This window comes from Pyxicephalus adspersus, chromosome 7 (genome assembly GCF_032062135.1).
Source record: "Pyxicephalus adspersus chromosome 7, UCB_Pads_2.0, whole genome shotgun sequence".
Lineage (NCBI taxonomy): Eukaryota > Metazoa > Chordata > Amphibia > Anura > Pyxicephalidae > Pyxicephalus > Pyxicephalus adspersus.
In genome coordinates this window covers 17,897,869-17,914,274 of record NC_092864.1, presented here as the reverse complement: position 1 = coordinate 17,914,274, position 16,406 = coordinate 17,897,869, and the positions used below count along the sequence as shown (strand labels likewise).

Below are 16,406 nucleotides of genomic sequence, written 5' to 3'. Positions count from 1 at the left end.
CCGAGCACCTTCAGTAGAGGTTACATCTGATTCAAGTATTGTTGTATTCTGTGGTGTTGTATAGCAAACATTGATTAATTCCCATCAGTTCCAAAGTTAATATGCTACTCTAAGCTTCTGCTTTTTGTAAAAAATGTATTCCCTGAAATTCCCACCCCTGCACTCCAATGACTGCTTTCTTCAGTGAAGCCTTCTGTATGCCAAAGGCTAAGTGTCTTCCACCACTCTACACAATGGAATGGTGGAAGAGAAGTTAGGCATCTGAAACACCTTAACATCTATTCACAGGTAAGCCTTTCATTACTTTGTTGTGTCTCTAGAATAGGTGTAGAAATATAGAGCACATGGCCTAAAAAAATATTTAACCAGTAACAGCTCAGTCTGCAACAAGAGTTTGGGTTCTGGTATACCAAATAAAAGAGAAACAAAAGTATTTAATTGGACAACATTGTGTTACAGTACAGCACTATACGTACATACTGGTTATGTTTACCATAACAAAACATTTCTACACAGAGCCCTGTGTCTTCCATCAATTCCGACTTTACTGCAGCCCAAAAATCTAAAGTAGCAATTTATTTGTTAAGGCTATCAGCCAGAATTATATACGGAGGTTTGGATAACACACAACGCTTATTGACTCAGTATGTTTGCCTTTTATTAACACCTCAGTAAAATTTAAAGTGTTTTTTGTCATAAAACAAAATCATATTCATAAAATTGGAATTACATATACATAAATATATTGTATATACTTGGCATGTCAATAAATATCAATAATACAATTGCTTAAAAAGCATAAGATAGGAGGAATACCAAGCAAATCTGAAAATAATGTGTATTGGTTATTAATTTAGATGTAGATGGTTATACTGCACACTATATACCAGATAGACCAGTGTTTATTAGCACAGTTCCATTGATGGATTGGTCTTCATTAGGTAATCTCTCCCACAACCCAATTTTCCTGTCTTTTTCCATTATTAGTTCTCTGTGGACCACTGAGAAGATCATTCTCAGATCCCTTTCTGCACAGCCTAGCCTTTACAATAGTTTCAAGCATATCAAGAAAAAAAAATATATTTTTAATATTCATATTACATTGCTCCTATTATAAATTCATGCACTTAAATACTGAAACAAATATTTAAAGGAAACCTACAATGAAATAAATATATCCTGTTCTTTGTTGCTAGTGAATCAGTGAGCTAGAACAGGTATGCACAACAGAATTCAGAACTATAAATTACAATGAGCTGTATGCTTGTTCTAGGTTAGCCGTCTATTATGGAATAAAATAGCAAACTCACAAAATGAAGTTTTGAAACAAAGTAATCTGTAACAATTTCAATATTTTTGATAATCCACACAGTTTAAAAATACAACTGTGGATGTTTAATTGCTTGCATAGTTTTATTAAGCAGCCACTTCTTACCTCTTTATCTGCTTGTACTGTGAAGTAATACATTCTCAAAGACACAACAAGATAATAAAGACTGGTTTCAATCAGTTTCTAACAACTTAGAAACTTCTGTGTGTTTACATTATAACAGGCTACCATGGTTCATCATTAGATTCTTGTTATTTGGGAATGGTAGTTAGTACTGACTGGTAGTGCAACAAACCTTTTGCATATGTTGCATGTATATTTATTTTGTCCTGTCTTAGCTAAGACAAGCTTTTGACAGTGAGGCTGCTGTGATTTGCCAATATAAAACAGTCTATAACTGCCTGCAAGCCTTGATTATCATTAAAACTATTAGGAATGATTGCAATCCCTTTTTGTATAAACATTTCATTGCAGTTCGATTTTTGAAATACTTCATGTAACATATCAGGGCAGACTGGCACTCAGACTTAATCCAATACCCCATCTGGGTATTGTTCAATAACCACCCAAAAACAGCCAGGTGATAATTGAAAAGTGCTGGGTGGTGCACCCGCCTAAAAGGGTCTGGGGAGAACACTGAACACAGTACATAAATAGATAGGCAGAAGGAACAAATATAAAATACACAGAGTTAAATTTAAAAAAGAAAAATGAAAAGCACTTAAAAAGTTGGAATTTAGATGTGTTCCCTGTTTATTTCGATGTTTTCGCTTAAAAAAATCAATAAGCTGTGTGTTACTTGACCAAGGTGTCTAAACATTTTATAGGTGTATATGAATTGAAAGGGTGGAGGCAGTCAGATAACACTGTTAGATGTTTCTGTTCTACACATATTTCTGAAGAACTGCAAGGATTTTTTCACCCCATCCCAGCATGGCTTGTGCAAGATCATTGTGCAGATGAGTCTTATACAGCTACCGCTAAATACAACCAGCTCTGCAATGTTCATGACCAGCTCCTCTCTTGGAGACAAAAAGTACCCAAAAATCTTCAATCTCGTTCTCCTAACAAGCATGACATTGTAAAAAAGCCGGCATACAAACATAATCAATATATCTATTAGAATAACTAGAGGATCATGAAGCTTGTCTTTCCTTGCGACCCGTTCTGTTCGCCGCCCCTGAACAATCATTAGAACACAGAGCACTAAGATGATGAGTGATGGGACACAGAATCCCATGGAGAACTTCACCAAGTCATACTCTGGGCTGGCATTTAATGGATCCAGCTGGCAGTATGTTATGTTCTGAAGATTATTGTATGTTCCCAGGAGAGACACAGTTACTAGAGACATTGTTACTGAGAATGTTAAAGTCAGAGACAAACATCCCGGCCAATTTGTAAGGATTTTTGTCATTCTGGATCCAGAATCAGATGTATCCACAAGCAACAAGAGGAGCATTGCTAGCAACAGGTACTGAGAAAAGAAATAGCTGATGTTGAAGAATAAGCACAGTACTCCACAGCTCAAGTTTGATATTTCCAAATAATCTGGCCTTGTTGAAGAAGTAAATGAATACAGGATGATTGTAATGTCAGTAATTGCTAAGCATAAAAGATAGAAGTCCAGATTTTCCATTGTTTGATGCTTTATCTTGTTCTTTATTAAAACCACAAGACTGAAGATACCAGCAAGTAAGCCAAGAGGGACTAGTATGCCAAGGTAGCTGTGCATGACTCTGGAGATGATGTTCTGAAAACGAATAATATCTTCTATGCCTATATAAGGGCTACCAAGGGTTTGGCTTGGGTAGTACAACTCCGACATGTTTGGGCGTCCCATAGTTCCGATCGTCAGACCTTCTTCACTTATATAGCTGTAAAAAATATTAAAAAATAAGTTATTATATCAGAAACTTTGCTTTTGTTTTACAGACGTAGTGGTGGTATTTTCACCTTCTAAATTGAGTCAGACCATGGTGTCATTATTTAGATATTGAAGCAAATATCTGCTTAGGAAAACTTTTTCTTTTATAGCAGTGTCATATTCAAGAGAATCCCAAAACAGATTCTTTATGACATATTGGCCAATTGGCCTTGGATTTGGGCAATAATTCATTTCAACATGGTTTTCTTCTTTTTTCTTATATATGAATATGTGTATATATATATATATATATATAACAGAAACATATGACTGTATTATCTTAAAGAGCTTCTAATAGAGAGCCAAAGATGCTGCCCAAAGGCACTTGTGGATTCTACATCAACCTATACAGACAATCAGCCTGATTTATTAACGTTCTACAAGACTGGAAAAGATAGATTATCATGGCAAAACCTTGATGATCCAAGAAAGCTGGAATTGATTTCCTAAAATCATTTGCTATTAGTTATCAAATGTTTTCCATCACTTACCACATCTATTCCAGGTGTCGTGAATCACCCAGGTTCACCCAAAGAAGTCTATATTCTCCAGTCTTGGAGAGCTTTCATAAATCAGGCCCAATGTACTGCAGAGGGGGTAAGTAGAAAGCTTAGTTCACAGTAATATCTTAGAAGCAGGAAAGGAACTGCAGTAAAATCCGACAGTATGAAATCCACCCATACTTTATCAGAAAGTAAAAATAATAACTGCCTCTGTTACACTTTAATGGGTAGTTCATGCCTGATTTTTGGTCTCCTTTTACACTAACCTATCCACGGTGCATTCTTGCAATGTGCAAGTTTTCCATAAATAATGTATTGCATTATTGACAGTGTGCTTCTGTGGGGTTAAAACCTATTGTTGAGACATATAATTTACCTTGTTTTACTGTCTGTCTCAGAACTCAGTAATGGCTTCATGTCAACCTTATAAGTGTTATAGCCGGTGCATTTGTTGTGTTTTATTACAGAGCAGTTATTTCTGCCCTTCCTGACCCTTGAGGTTTAAATGGCAGTCTGTTGTGTCTCAACAGATCTGTTGGAGAGGTGTGTTGTTGTGTTGAGAAAAATGTAAGAGATGCAAGTGCCTTTTAAGAACTTATATTAGGATATTTAGTGTTTAAGTGGAAAAATAAAAAAGTCTGTCTAAGGCTTCATACACACGTGTAATGGTTCTCTTCCGATAATTGGCTCAGGGCTGATATTGGATGAGAATCTGGCGTGTGTACAGTGCTCGTCATCCATCGTCCGGACGACCGTCCGACTGATCCACGGACGACAAACGATAGAAATGCAAGTGAAGAGAAGAGAGCACAGCGGGCGCTGCTCCATCATTCTCCCCCCCCCTCCATAGAGCAGAACAGGGCTGTATGTACAGAGTTCGTTCATGCACCGTTCAGTCTTTTGTCATTGGAAAGGATCATGAAAGATCCTTTTCCAACGACAATTATTGCACTTGTCTACATAGCCTAATACTGTGCCATATATGACACATATCTCATGACTCAAAACTAATCAATTCTTCAATTTATACAACAACTAGGCAAATTAGAGACAAACATATTTAATATAGTTACACACTCACAATATCACAGATAGCCATTGCTGGTGGCTTGGTCTTTATTGTGTCTATAACATTTTTATCATTTCTGACAAATGCAGATTCACCTTTTTGGGTTTCTTGGGAGAAGATTGCACTGTAGTGGACTTCTTATTACAATTCACATATCATATTAATCATCATTTTCAAATCACAGTGTTTTTCTGTGTTTAAAGATGAATGTTTACAGAAAAAATATTTCCTTGTTCCCATAGACTAGGACAATAAAAATATGATTTGTAAGTGTCTGCAAATAGTCTGCACCCCAGAAATGTATTGTTACACTTCTGAGGCCTTCGCTAATGGAATGTGGCTTTTGGGCATGGAAAAACTTCCCTTTGTAACAAGGCTAAACACTGTCACATGGGGGAGAGGGGTGTGATGACGTTATTTCCCTGTCTAAGCTTCAACACCAGTCCCACCGAAGCTAATACGTATAGAGATTCTGAAGTGGGGTGACACAGAAGAGATGGACTATGAATGTTGAATGGGTAAAAATATATTCCTAGGGAGTGGGCTGTAGGCCCTGACTGGGCAAGGTGACAATGACTGTTTAAATGTCACCTTGGTAAGAAATAGTTAAGTGTTAGCAATAGGTAATAAATTAAATCGCCATGTAGTCAACTCTAATACTATGTACATGCACTCTCTCGACAATATATATTTGTTCCGCATGCAACAACATAACATAAAAAGAATTATAGGAAATATGCTAACAGTTGTCCCAATATATAACTACTCTATAAAAAAAAAAAAATTAAAGATGGTGGGCTTGCTCTTTTTTGGACTTAAAAAACTACAAGAATATTAGTTTATGTAAAACATGTAAAAGACATGTTCATACCTGCAGTAATGTAAAATGGTTATTAAAATGTTTAAAATAAAAAAAATTAAAAGTTCAGCATAGATTGATATCACTTAGAAACCCTCCACTCTTATGTCACGGTCCTCCAAAGGTTTTTAGTTGCCTTGTAAATTTTTTAAACTTGGAAAACTTTCTGTATTATTTAGAAACCAGGCCAACCTAGTGTACAGCAGACTTTTTTTTTATGAAACATGTTAGAATGTCTTAGGTTGCAGCTGTATTTTATAACATATTTGTCACCTAGAATTTGTTTAGTTCGGTTTTAAAGTATTACTTTTTTTTTTCTCCTTCAGGTTTCGGAAGTCCCAGATTCTGCAGTATCTAAGGTCAGATATTTCTGTTCTCAAAAAATTTAAATTAGGATATATGTGCAATATGATGTAATTATGGAGAGCAAGAAAGTTACACAGCACAGACTTTAAGGAAATGGGGCCCGCCTGTGAGAAGCTCTGTGAAATGTGACTGCAGTGAATTACATAAAACATACATAGACATTAATAGAGAGAGCATTAGCAGTTTTCTGGCTTTATTTGTGTTCTGGAGTTGTTATTCAGGTTGTGTTACTGCAGTGTTGTCAGATGGTCAGATATTGGAAATTTGGACTGCCTGGCCTCCATTCATTTTCAGCTTGGCAATAGGGAGCTCCAAGAGAACACAATACTGGCAGACGATGAGCTTTACTCAGCATAGCAATCTGGTGTACAGAATTCATGCCAGGTATCGATAATTGAAGAAACACGGGTAGACCGTGTTCCTGGACTATTTCAATGGCATATATAATTTTTTTTTTTTGCCTGTAAAAAAAATCTGAAATCGCTTCATCTACAATAGGGAGTTTTTAAAGCTGAACTCTAGGCAGATATAAAAGCCATACATTGACACAGCTCTGTATAGTATATTATAAAATTCTTTTTTTAAATGCCACCTAAAGTTGACTTTGTATGGGCCTCTTAAGCTTACTGTGTAGAGAAGCCCAAAGAGAGAAAGAAGTGATAGATGGAGCCGATCAGTTCTGCTGCAGTTCATCTGTGCTAGGAAGAAACATTCTTTTAGAAGGAGAATTTTAAGTATATTTGAGATAAACCTTCTTCTGCTTCTCTCTTCTATCTAGTCATAAGCTGGAACTTCTTCTATCTAGTCACTGCAGGAATTAAAACTCAGGTCTCCTGCCTGCTAGGGCTTGTGCACAAAGATGAGCAAACCTTATCATGTATATGATAATATATATGTATATTATGTATTGTTATGTATATTTATGAATTAAGCCTAGAATTCAGTGTTAACGTTAACCTGCCATAAATGACCATCTGTTAATTACTGAGATGATTCAAAGCTTGATCACACTTCTCATCACTGTCATTCTAGAGATGGAAGTATTCTGGTTGTGTGTGTGATGCAAAATAGTTTTTTTTATGGTTCATCATCCATCACTGCAACAGAACATTTAGACATCTGCTTTGTTTACCAATCAATTTAATATGGCTGGGTGATGGACAATAATGGAGCCAATTAGGCATGATTGGGCTTTATGGAATAAGTCCAGATAAAACAAAGGATGACCTGAAGCCAAGGTTAAAGTCCTGTTTTCTTTTGCTGAGCTACATTCTCATTTCCAGTTCTGGGTTCTAATTGAAAGTAACTGTAAAACCACCTGGTTAGTCAAGGTTTAAGTGAAAATATAATCCAAAGATCTGTTGGCAACTCATTCTGCGCAATTAAAAGGGCTGAAATTAAAACACGCAACAGTAGGTTTTGCATTTAGAACTTCAGTAACACGCTGTTATTTCTTTTTATGACAATCTCCTTCATTAGAGGAAATCCTGGATCAGATGATCTTCTCCAATGTTGGAAATATTTACTGGTCTGTTAAAGTATATGTCAGGGCAAGCAAAAAAAATAAAACAAAACACATGCGGTACATCTCAGAAATAAGTGCAATTTTCTCTGTTTTATTTATTAAAGCACAACTACAAAAAATATACCTGTTGGACATTCATAACAGAACTCCACTCCTAATTCTGTTGTGGGCTAACAACACAATATTTTTGTGAAGCTAGTAGTATTAAGGTTTGTACATATGTCAGATAATCGTTGCCTGAGAAAAGTGGTCAAGTATGGTCACGACAGATTAATAAACAAGGAAACCCTTTTCTGTGTATATTCTAGATTTGGGATGTGGTCAAGATAAATATATTCCTGAGGGGTCCAAATTAAAATATCTACTGCTGTCACATCATTCTGGTGAACAGACTCCAACAAATCAGATTAGAGCTTGCAAGATTGTTTTTTCCTCATTCCTTGTGGGTGAACAAACAATTCTAGGACTAAAGAAAGGAGAATTATATGTTTCTGGGGTGCTGATGGTCTTGGAAGATGCCAAAGCGTAAGTGCCCGGGCCTTATGAGGAGAAAGGAATATGAAGTAATTATCAGTAGAGTATTGTGATATATTTCAGGGATCCCGTAGCATTGATCAGGAAACCTTTTTCAGTAATGTGCCGGTATATACAGCATACTAAATTTCATCTAAATGTCAATCCTCACTCCCCATCCTTCTCCTACCATATTCCTTGTGGCTTCTTCTGCATCCAACTCAACAACCATTGTGTGGCCACTATTATGTATTTTCTAGGCAAAGACATTGGAGTTACATTATATATAGGGGTGAATGGCTAAATTGGTCTAAAATACATTGCAATGACACTGGACCACACAAAAATCTGGTATGGTTTTACCTTATGTATTGAACATTTCTTACCCTACATGCATTTACTTGAAAATATTTCTAATGCAGAGCAGCTTGAAGTTCTGAATCTGTTCTGGACCTAAAAGACTTAGTGTCTAACCTGTGTACATTTCTGTGTGTGTTATTCTTTCCACCTTGGTACAAAAAGTGCTCTGTGCAGAAAGCAGCCATTAAGCTATGCAGGGAAGTCAGAAGGTGGAGGAAGGGGTGTGCGGAGTGCTATATATATGGAGTAAATATCTGAGCCTGAAATCACTATGAAAAACACATTACAACACATTACAATAAAATACATTAGTAGCGCTTTTAATCCATTTTCTTCCAATCATGTGTTTCTAATGCAAGCTGTTCTCTGTGGTTCAGTTCTCTCGCCTAAGATCACTAAAACTACCTTAAACTGTATGTATATCCAAAACTTTTAAAGGTTAGTAATGGCTTAAAACTTTTGGCAATTAATTTTTTTACTGTCTTTGTACCAGTAAAGGAATTTACATTAATTTCCTGGTCCAGAGATGCAACCGGATATCAGAATAAATTTCCCAGTGTTAGTAATTTCTGACAATTGTCTCTGCAGTGGGTGTCCCTATTAGAAACCTCCCCCTCCCTATTATTCTGCGAACAACTCATAAATGTTATAATTTTCCTAAATTTTGTTTGCCAATGACCAGCGGTACAAATAGTTATGCAGATCTTTTTATTGGGAACACAGGCAGCAATAAATACTTCACATATGGTCTAACCCCTACCCAAACAACCTAAAACATCAATGAAGAGCTCTGCCTTGAAATTTACTTTGAAGATGGCTGATGGGGAACTGAGGAAAACATTAGCACATTATCTCTCCTGTGCACAGTGCAATTGTAGTCTATCTTATCTGAGCACTTTCAGATTTGCAGCTGGCGTTTGACTGGCATTAAAAATATAAAAATTACAATGAGCTGATTTATTAAAGCTTTCCAAGAGTGAAGATGATAGACTATCATGGGATAACCTGGGCGATCCAGCAAGTGGAGGAGAGCACAATAATATCTTTTACTTTTTCTAATGTGTTTATGTACACTAAAATTAATTTTAGTGGTTTTTGTTTTTTCCCCTGAGGAAATAGGTGTGTTACGTGGTTTAGCAAATCGGAAACATTCTTGTATAGTTTGTGGTTACGTACTGTATTACATAAGCAGGTCACATTTGGTCTCCATCCCTGCAGGCCAAGCTTTTTTCCTAGCAGTGTAGCACAATGATTGTGTTTTGTTGCTCTGTTGTTAATGTGAAAATAATTCACTGCGATGCTCTCTTAATATGAAAGGTGGATGGATTTAAAGCTGAGCTTATATATTATATAATACTCTCTGGCGGTATTCCCGAGTGTGGCCCAGGGTTAATTTTCAGTATCAAAAGTGGTAACCCCAAGCCACACTCGGGTGGAATTGCCAGGGAGTTTTAAACTCTTACCTGGTTCCCACATTCTAGCGGTGTCCTCCAGCAGTGATCGCGGTGTCCTCCAGCAGTGATCGCGGCATCCTCCAGCGATTGAGTCTGCCGGTACCACACTTCCTCATCTATAGAAACAACTTTAGGTTGTCCTTTTGTATCAGAGACAATGTTACAACGGGGCTACAGAGCCTCACCCCTCTTTTTTCGTCCATGAGATTAAGGGTATTACATACTACTAAAGCAATACTACCTCATCACCTCATTGCACATAAAATGCCAGATGGCACAGCCAGAAGGGTCTAAGGCAGGCATGTCCAAAGTCTGGCCCGGGGGCCAATTGCAGCCCGTGTTCAGATTTCCATCGGCCTGCAGCCTCTGTCATAAAATCAATAATATGCTTCCCGCCGGCACTGTTGACCACAGTAAGAAATATGCACGTACAAAATATCTATTTTGTATTTCATTGGAGTTGATGGACCACCTTGCAATTATCGGCACGCTACTCGGCGGTCATAATCGGCAGGATGGGAGTCCCCATGTGTGCACAGGGTGCTTTACATACATCACCGTTCTGAAGAAGGGAGGGGGGAGAAGGAGTGAGCGACACCCCACTGTGCTCTTGACTTAGTCAGTTTTTATGGATCCATCAGTACAGATTCATTAATGACTTTGAGCAACCTCTGTACACAGATGTCAGATTCTCGCCTGACAAGCCTGGCCATTCATATTTGGTGGGAATCATCTGATGTGTGTACATAGTCTAAGTAATCAACTATGGCTTCTCCTGCCATTTCCTGTCTGCACATGTATATGCTGCAGCATCTGATTGGCTCAGAGTGCTCTTCTTCCCTCTCCCAGGGGATAAGTACAACACTACATAAAGCAGAAGTAAACTCAAAACTAACCCAAAACAAAAAAAATGACATATACCTTCAATCCCACGGATCAGTCTATCCGTCAGAAGGTTTCCTCCATCGGGTCCCACGTCGTCCTTGTATCCGTCTTTGACCCGACGCAGAAGGGCTGCCATCTTCTCCTCTCTTCTCCCGTGTTCTTCTTCCTGCTTCACCTGATTTCACACTGTGGAGGCGCGAGATCGGGTGATGTAGATTGGGAACAAACTTGCCAATCTCACTGCGCATGCTTGAGATTGGGAATTTTTTCCCCTTCTTCTGCGCATGCCCGAGATGCTTGGCCATGCGCAGAAGGTCAGCCAAGATCCTCCCGGGATGCATGACGTAGGTATCCCAGGAGGCTCTGCACTCCCAATAATTCTTTATCAGCTAGGTGTTCAAGAATTAAGAGGGCAGTGCTGCTTTTTTTTTTTTTTTTTTGTGCTGCACTTAAAGCACTAACAAACAAAATTTTTACTTTAAATAAATGGATTGTCTACCCTTTTATGTAAAGTAAAAATTCCGAGTTTAGGTACGCTTTAAGGTTGTACCTGGAGCCCAGCTTTATGTGACAACGCCTGCTTGTTAAACCAACATCCTGTATTTGTGCATTTTCTATTATTACATATCATGTGTATACACGTCGTCATATAATAGGTGGCTTCAGCTCTGTTACGGTAAAATGTCTGCAATCTAAAGCAATACAATACTTTGTAGGGTATTTTCCATCACTCCGACATTTACTCACAGGGTGGAGAGAAATAATAGCTCATTTAGTGCAGATTAGACAGAGACTGCTTTTAAATTATATAACCATACAGTGGAGGATGGCAACCAACAGATAAAAATATACAGATAAGGATGATGTAGTCAATAAATCTATATTGTTCAGTGTTCATGGTGAAGCGTACATTTATGACATTAGCTTACGGGTGGAATTTTCATTTACATGTCCCCAGTCCTGTGCATTATACAAGCCTATTTGTTAACTAACTGTGTACAACAGGGCCGTGCCCTGACCCCATGGCACATGAATGACTAGACTGGTTGACCTGTTTACTGCATACTGCTGCCAATACTTAGTATATCAAGAGCCCCTATTTACTACAGATCCTTGCTGGAGCCTGCAAACTTCATCATTACTTGTCAGAAACTCCTGAAAACTATGATCCCAATGTGATTGCTGACGTGGTTTGGTTCTGCTGAGGTTCTAACAGAGTGACCTGAATATACATTGTCCATTAACAACTCAGCAGCTAGTGAAAGTGTCAGAACCCCATGTTTTCAAGCATTCCAGGAGTGTTGTCAGTGTAATCCCATGCACTTACCTTATCACACGATTCCGAAGCTCTACATTGCAGTTTGATCGCTGTTTTCACAAGACTGCCAACCTCCACTGCGCCGGGTTGAATTGAAAATGTTTAGTGTTATGATTTTGCAGTCCTGAGGCTGTAACGGAAGTTGCAAGCAATTTGAGAAGTTCAGGTTACATTTTTAGCAGACTGTTTTTTTTTTTTCCTACTACCATGTGACAGAGGTTCCAAGATGAAGAAAAATGTGGCTTTCGTTACTGGCTGTGCACACCCACCCCATGGAAACTGAAAATACTTTCCTGTTTTTTAAAAGTTATCTTAAAAAACGAGTCCACCCAGTATGTTCCTGTTTATGAAAAATTAGAATGTTAGAATGTATGTAGTTCCACGTGAAGGCTGCAGAATAAAAGAAGAAATGTGATTGGCTGTTAACAGTGACCCTCCTTACTTTTTTCTGTGTTTTAAAACCAGCCCAAATGTAAAGAACGCTGCTTCAGTTATTGTGTAAAGGAATCTCTTGGAAAAACCACCTAATACACAAACAGGCTTCTTATGGGGGCCGTTGTTAGGTCACCATTGTTTTCTTCAACATCACGCATATATCTACAATAGATCTTGATGATTAGCTCTCCTGCCTTGTGGCTCTGGGGTCCCAGGTTCGAATCTTGGCCAAGAGACATGCTGAATGCATAGAATTGGTATATTCTTCACACGTTTGTGTCAGAAAAAACTGAAAAGCACTTTAAAAGTGCCCATGTGTAGCTAGTAGAGCTTCCTAGGGCTATCTCTTAACCAGAGATGATCTACCTGAATAGCCAATAAGAATGTGAAAGAGAATGAATAGGGTACCTTTTATTGGCTTTTTAAATGCTGCTGGTCGTCTGGCATAATTAAGGCATTCTCACTCTTGCCCTTTTAAATTGCTCCTTGCTGCCTCTCACATAAAAGTGAAAAATATACACTCAAAACTGTAACCAAAACAGCCCATGTGAGCTACATGTGAGGTTTTGTAGCATGAGTAAGAAGGAGCATATCTAGAAATCTTGGGGCCCCAGAGCAAAATTTTGGTGGCCCCACTCTGGTCAGCCTCCATTGACTAGCTATATTTCTAAAAAAAAATGAGCAAATTTCCCCATGATGAAATTGTCAACTTCTTATGTAGAGACACTTGCAGAAGGAGGGTGGGGGGACAAAAATACTAAAGGAAAATGAAGCACTCCCCCCGAAAAAAGTTTGCTTCCTTTCTTTTCTACCTGTGGCAGACTGCATATACCCATTTATGTGACCTCTAATGTCATATTTGGGGAACTGAATCTTTATTGTCAATCCAAGCTATGACTAAAGTAATTTCCAGCCACACATGTGTGATCATAATGGACTTCTCCTTATCCCGGGCCCCCATAAAAACCACCTGGGCTCTCAGATAAGGGTACATTAGATTTTCTAGCTTGATCACGGGTATATTGAGTCACATGTTGGTTTGTTTGGCTACATAAGAATGTGTCAATGGCCTACTTAATTGTTCAGATAATGACTGCAGTGACACACATTTCACTAAGTAATAGGAGGACATTTCAGGGGAGGAAAGTTGTTGTTGGTGATAAAAACCTAGTGGAGTTGTAAATATTTTGGTTGTTCTATGGTGTTCGTGTTTAGATTCCATTCTTATCAAGCAATCCACATTCCTTTCAGTAGCCACAGTATGCAGCTTGTGAATCATTGTTTCCTCAATGCCGTGGACAGGACAATGAGTTCCTTTAACGGGGTCTCCTAATTAAGTAGTAGGGTTACAGTGAACACACACAGCTATTACATTTGGCAGCCCAACCCTCCTCTACTCTATCCAAAACTAGAAGATAGTTTTAAAAGATGCATCACCTGTACCTTTCTGCAATTAAGTCCTGCCTGATGTCATATTTAGGTGGAATTTAGATGATGTTCAATGACCAGTTTTGATTATTAATATTTCCTTATTTCTTCGCAGTTTGCAAAACTGGCAAGGCCCTTTGCAGTTTTTTTTCTTTCAACCTATTCTTGACATTTTGATTGAAAGACACTTTTTGTGCTGTAATTCATCCTGAATTTAGAATATTGCACAGGCTACTGTAATGTGTTTGACCAGCACTGGTTTACATACATTATTAGTGTAATACAGAGGGTGTGTGAGCTCTGCATTCTCCCCTAGGAAGATTGATGTTTGTGGAATCCTCTTTGATATTGGAGCAGCTACAGGTGGGTGACTTTGGTGCCCCTGGCAGTGAAGGATCCTGTGATGTAAATGAGGTAAACTGAGAAGTCTTCATTGAGCGCAGGTGATAATATTCCTTTATACCATACACAGAAATAACATGAAGATAAATGTTTGCCTTTTCTCCCTTTTATAGGTGCTCTAGTCAGAATTGGTGTAAAGTGTAACAGAGAGCTAAGTAAATGACTTATCGAANGCAGCATGTCGCTAGTAAGAACACAGCCATTTTTGTTTTTCTGAGCTCACCCTAAAACATTATTTTGTTGTTTGATATTCCTGGCTGTAGATTCTTTTTTTTTTCGTTTATAGACCAAGCTGTCCAGGCAATGTGGCACTTATGGGGGTCAACCATATTATACTGTGGGGGTGCTTACAATGATTAGCCGAGGTTGTAACTGCAGAATAGTGAATACAACATGTGCTTCCTGTAATCACCTATTAATGCAGTGCATTGGTATAAAGGCAAAAGGAAAAGGGTCTTGTTCTTGTGTAGGATAATGTAGCCCAGTGCATTCCAACACTGCTCGTGTGATCAGGATGGACATAAAGAAATGTGCCACTGCACAAGGGCCCTTGCTCTAAGCCAATGAGGGGCCCCTATAGGTTCACCAGATCAGTTCTGCACAGGGCCCCCCCGTTGGCTACATCTGCCACTGGCTGTGATTACCCCCTAGGACCAAAACATTCAACTGCAGGTAGCATAATCTGAGAAAGCTTTTGACCACAGCGGTACTTTAAAACATCTTGTATTAACATCTAAAGTATAGATCAGGTATGCATTCATATTTGGTCACAGGGACATAAATATAACATTATTTCAGTTTTAAATGGGTTGTGATGAATAAATATATTTTTCTTTTAGATATTAGGGGTTAGCAATTTAATCAAAGGTAAATGTTTGGGTCAATAATACCCATCTTTATTGCTTTTATATACAACACTGTATTCTCCCTAGAGATTTTTTAAGCTGGCTGGGAAGAAGCTGTAGGTAGTCTGCCCCCTGTATTATGACCCAACTTTTCAGTAACTACCTGGCTGTTTTTGGGTGGTGCTCCCAGCTAAATCAGGCTGGGGAGAAGCCCCAAATATTATAAATATTATATTGACCTTTATTTTTAAATAAGCTCAGAATTTAACTTGATTCAGAAGACCTGTACCCAAAGGACAAATGTGTAGTTAATTACTAGTACTACCAATATTCTCCCTGTAGCTGATATTTTCCCCATTACTCACTTATCATACCATGTATGTCTGGTCTGGTCGATGATAATAGGTGGGTGAATGTTCAAGAAGCAGACAGAAACTTGGAGGTAGCATAGATCCAATTATAGATTAATGAAACAGAATCAGAAAGCTCTTGCAGCAGGTGTCCTCAAGGATTGCCAAACTTTATCAGACTTCACTCCGGTCTGACTAGACCAGCAGTAAGAGATAGCAGTGCTTTGGAAGATTTTACACACAGATACTGCATATGACTTTAAAGTTAAAGATCAAGAAAACCGAGGTCTGTGTCAGGAAATGCATTGTTATTTATTTAGGAGGGTTTCCTCTGACCCAGCCTAACATACCATTTTATTTTCCCATAAATGGAGCCAAGGGATTCTATGTATTATTGTTACTAATATTATGAATAGAATTTTAGAAATTACCAGAATTTTTATAGCGCCAATATATTACGCAGCGCTGTACATTAAACTAGGGTAGAAAATGACAGATCGATAGAGACAGTGACGTGGGAGAAGGAGAGGACCCTGCCCCAAAGAGCTTACAATATGTGGTGTTTTTGTTCAGTTTTTAGAATTGTGAGCAAGGTGCTCTGGAAATACTAATCAAAAAACAGGACTTACTAAAATGTTAAACTTTCAGAGCAAGCTTTCCGCTCATTTCACAATTGCTGTGTTTTTAGGGGAAGTCAGTGGAGTGAAGCTCCAGTAAGTGCTTTCACCCCAATATGACCTTGTGCAATTAGGAATATTTTGCAGTTTGTATTTGTGGTTAGTTTATATAATCAGGGTGAACTAGAACTGTGCAAGTTGTATTGTTTGCATTTTCCTT

At 38.2% G+C, this 16,406-nt stretch overlaps 1 protein-coding gene and 1 long non-coding RNA gene across 2 annotated transcripts in view; one reads left to right on the top strand and one right to left on the bottom strand.

Annotated features, from left to right (window-relative positions):
- Nucleotides 1-16,406, top strand: part of CHLSN (cholesin) — a 187,762-nt gene that overhangs the window by 66,912 nt on the left and 104,444 nt on the right. Inside the window, exon 4 of the mRNA XM_072417714.1 lies at nt 6,015-6,047. Coding sequence (XP_072273815.1) covers nt 6,015-6,047 — 33 coding nt within the window. The remainder of the gene's footprint in view (nt 1-6,014; nt 6,048-16,406) is intronic.
- On the bottom strand, nt 415-13,045 carry LOC140335237 (uncharacterized). The gene is made up of 2 exons (XR_011921674.1): nt 12,119-13,045; nt 415-3,207 (listed from the first exon to the last, which is right to left on the bottom strand). It is a non-coding gene; the product is annotated as an uncharacterized lncRNA (long non-coding RNA).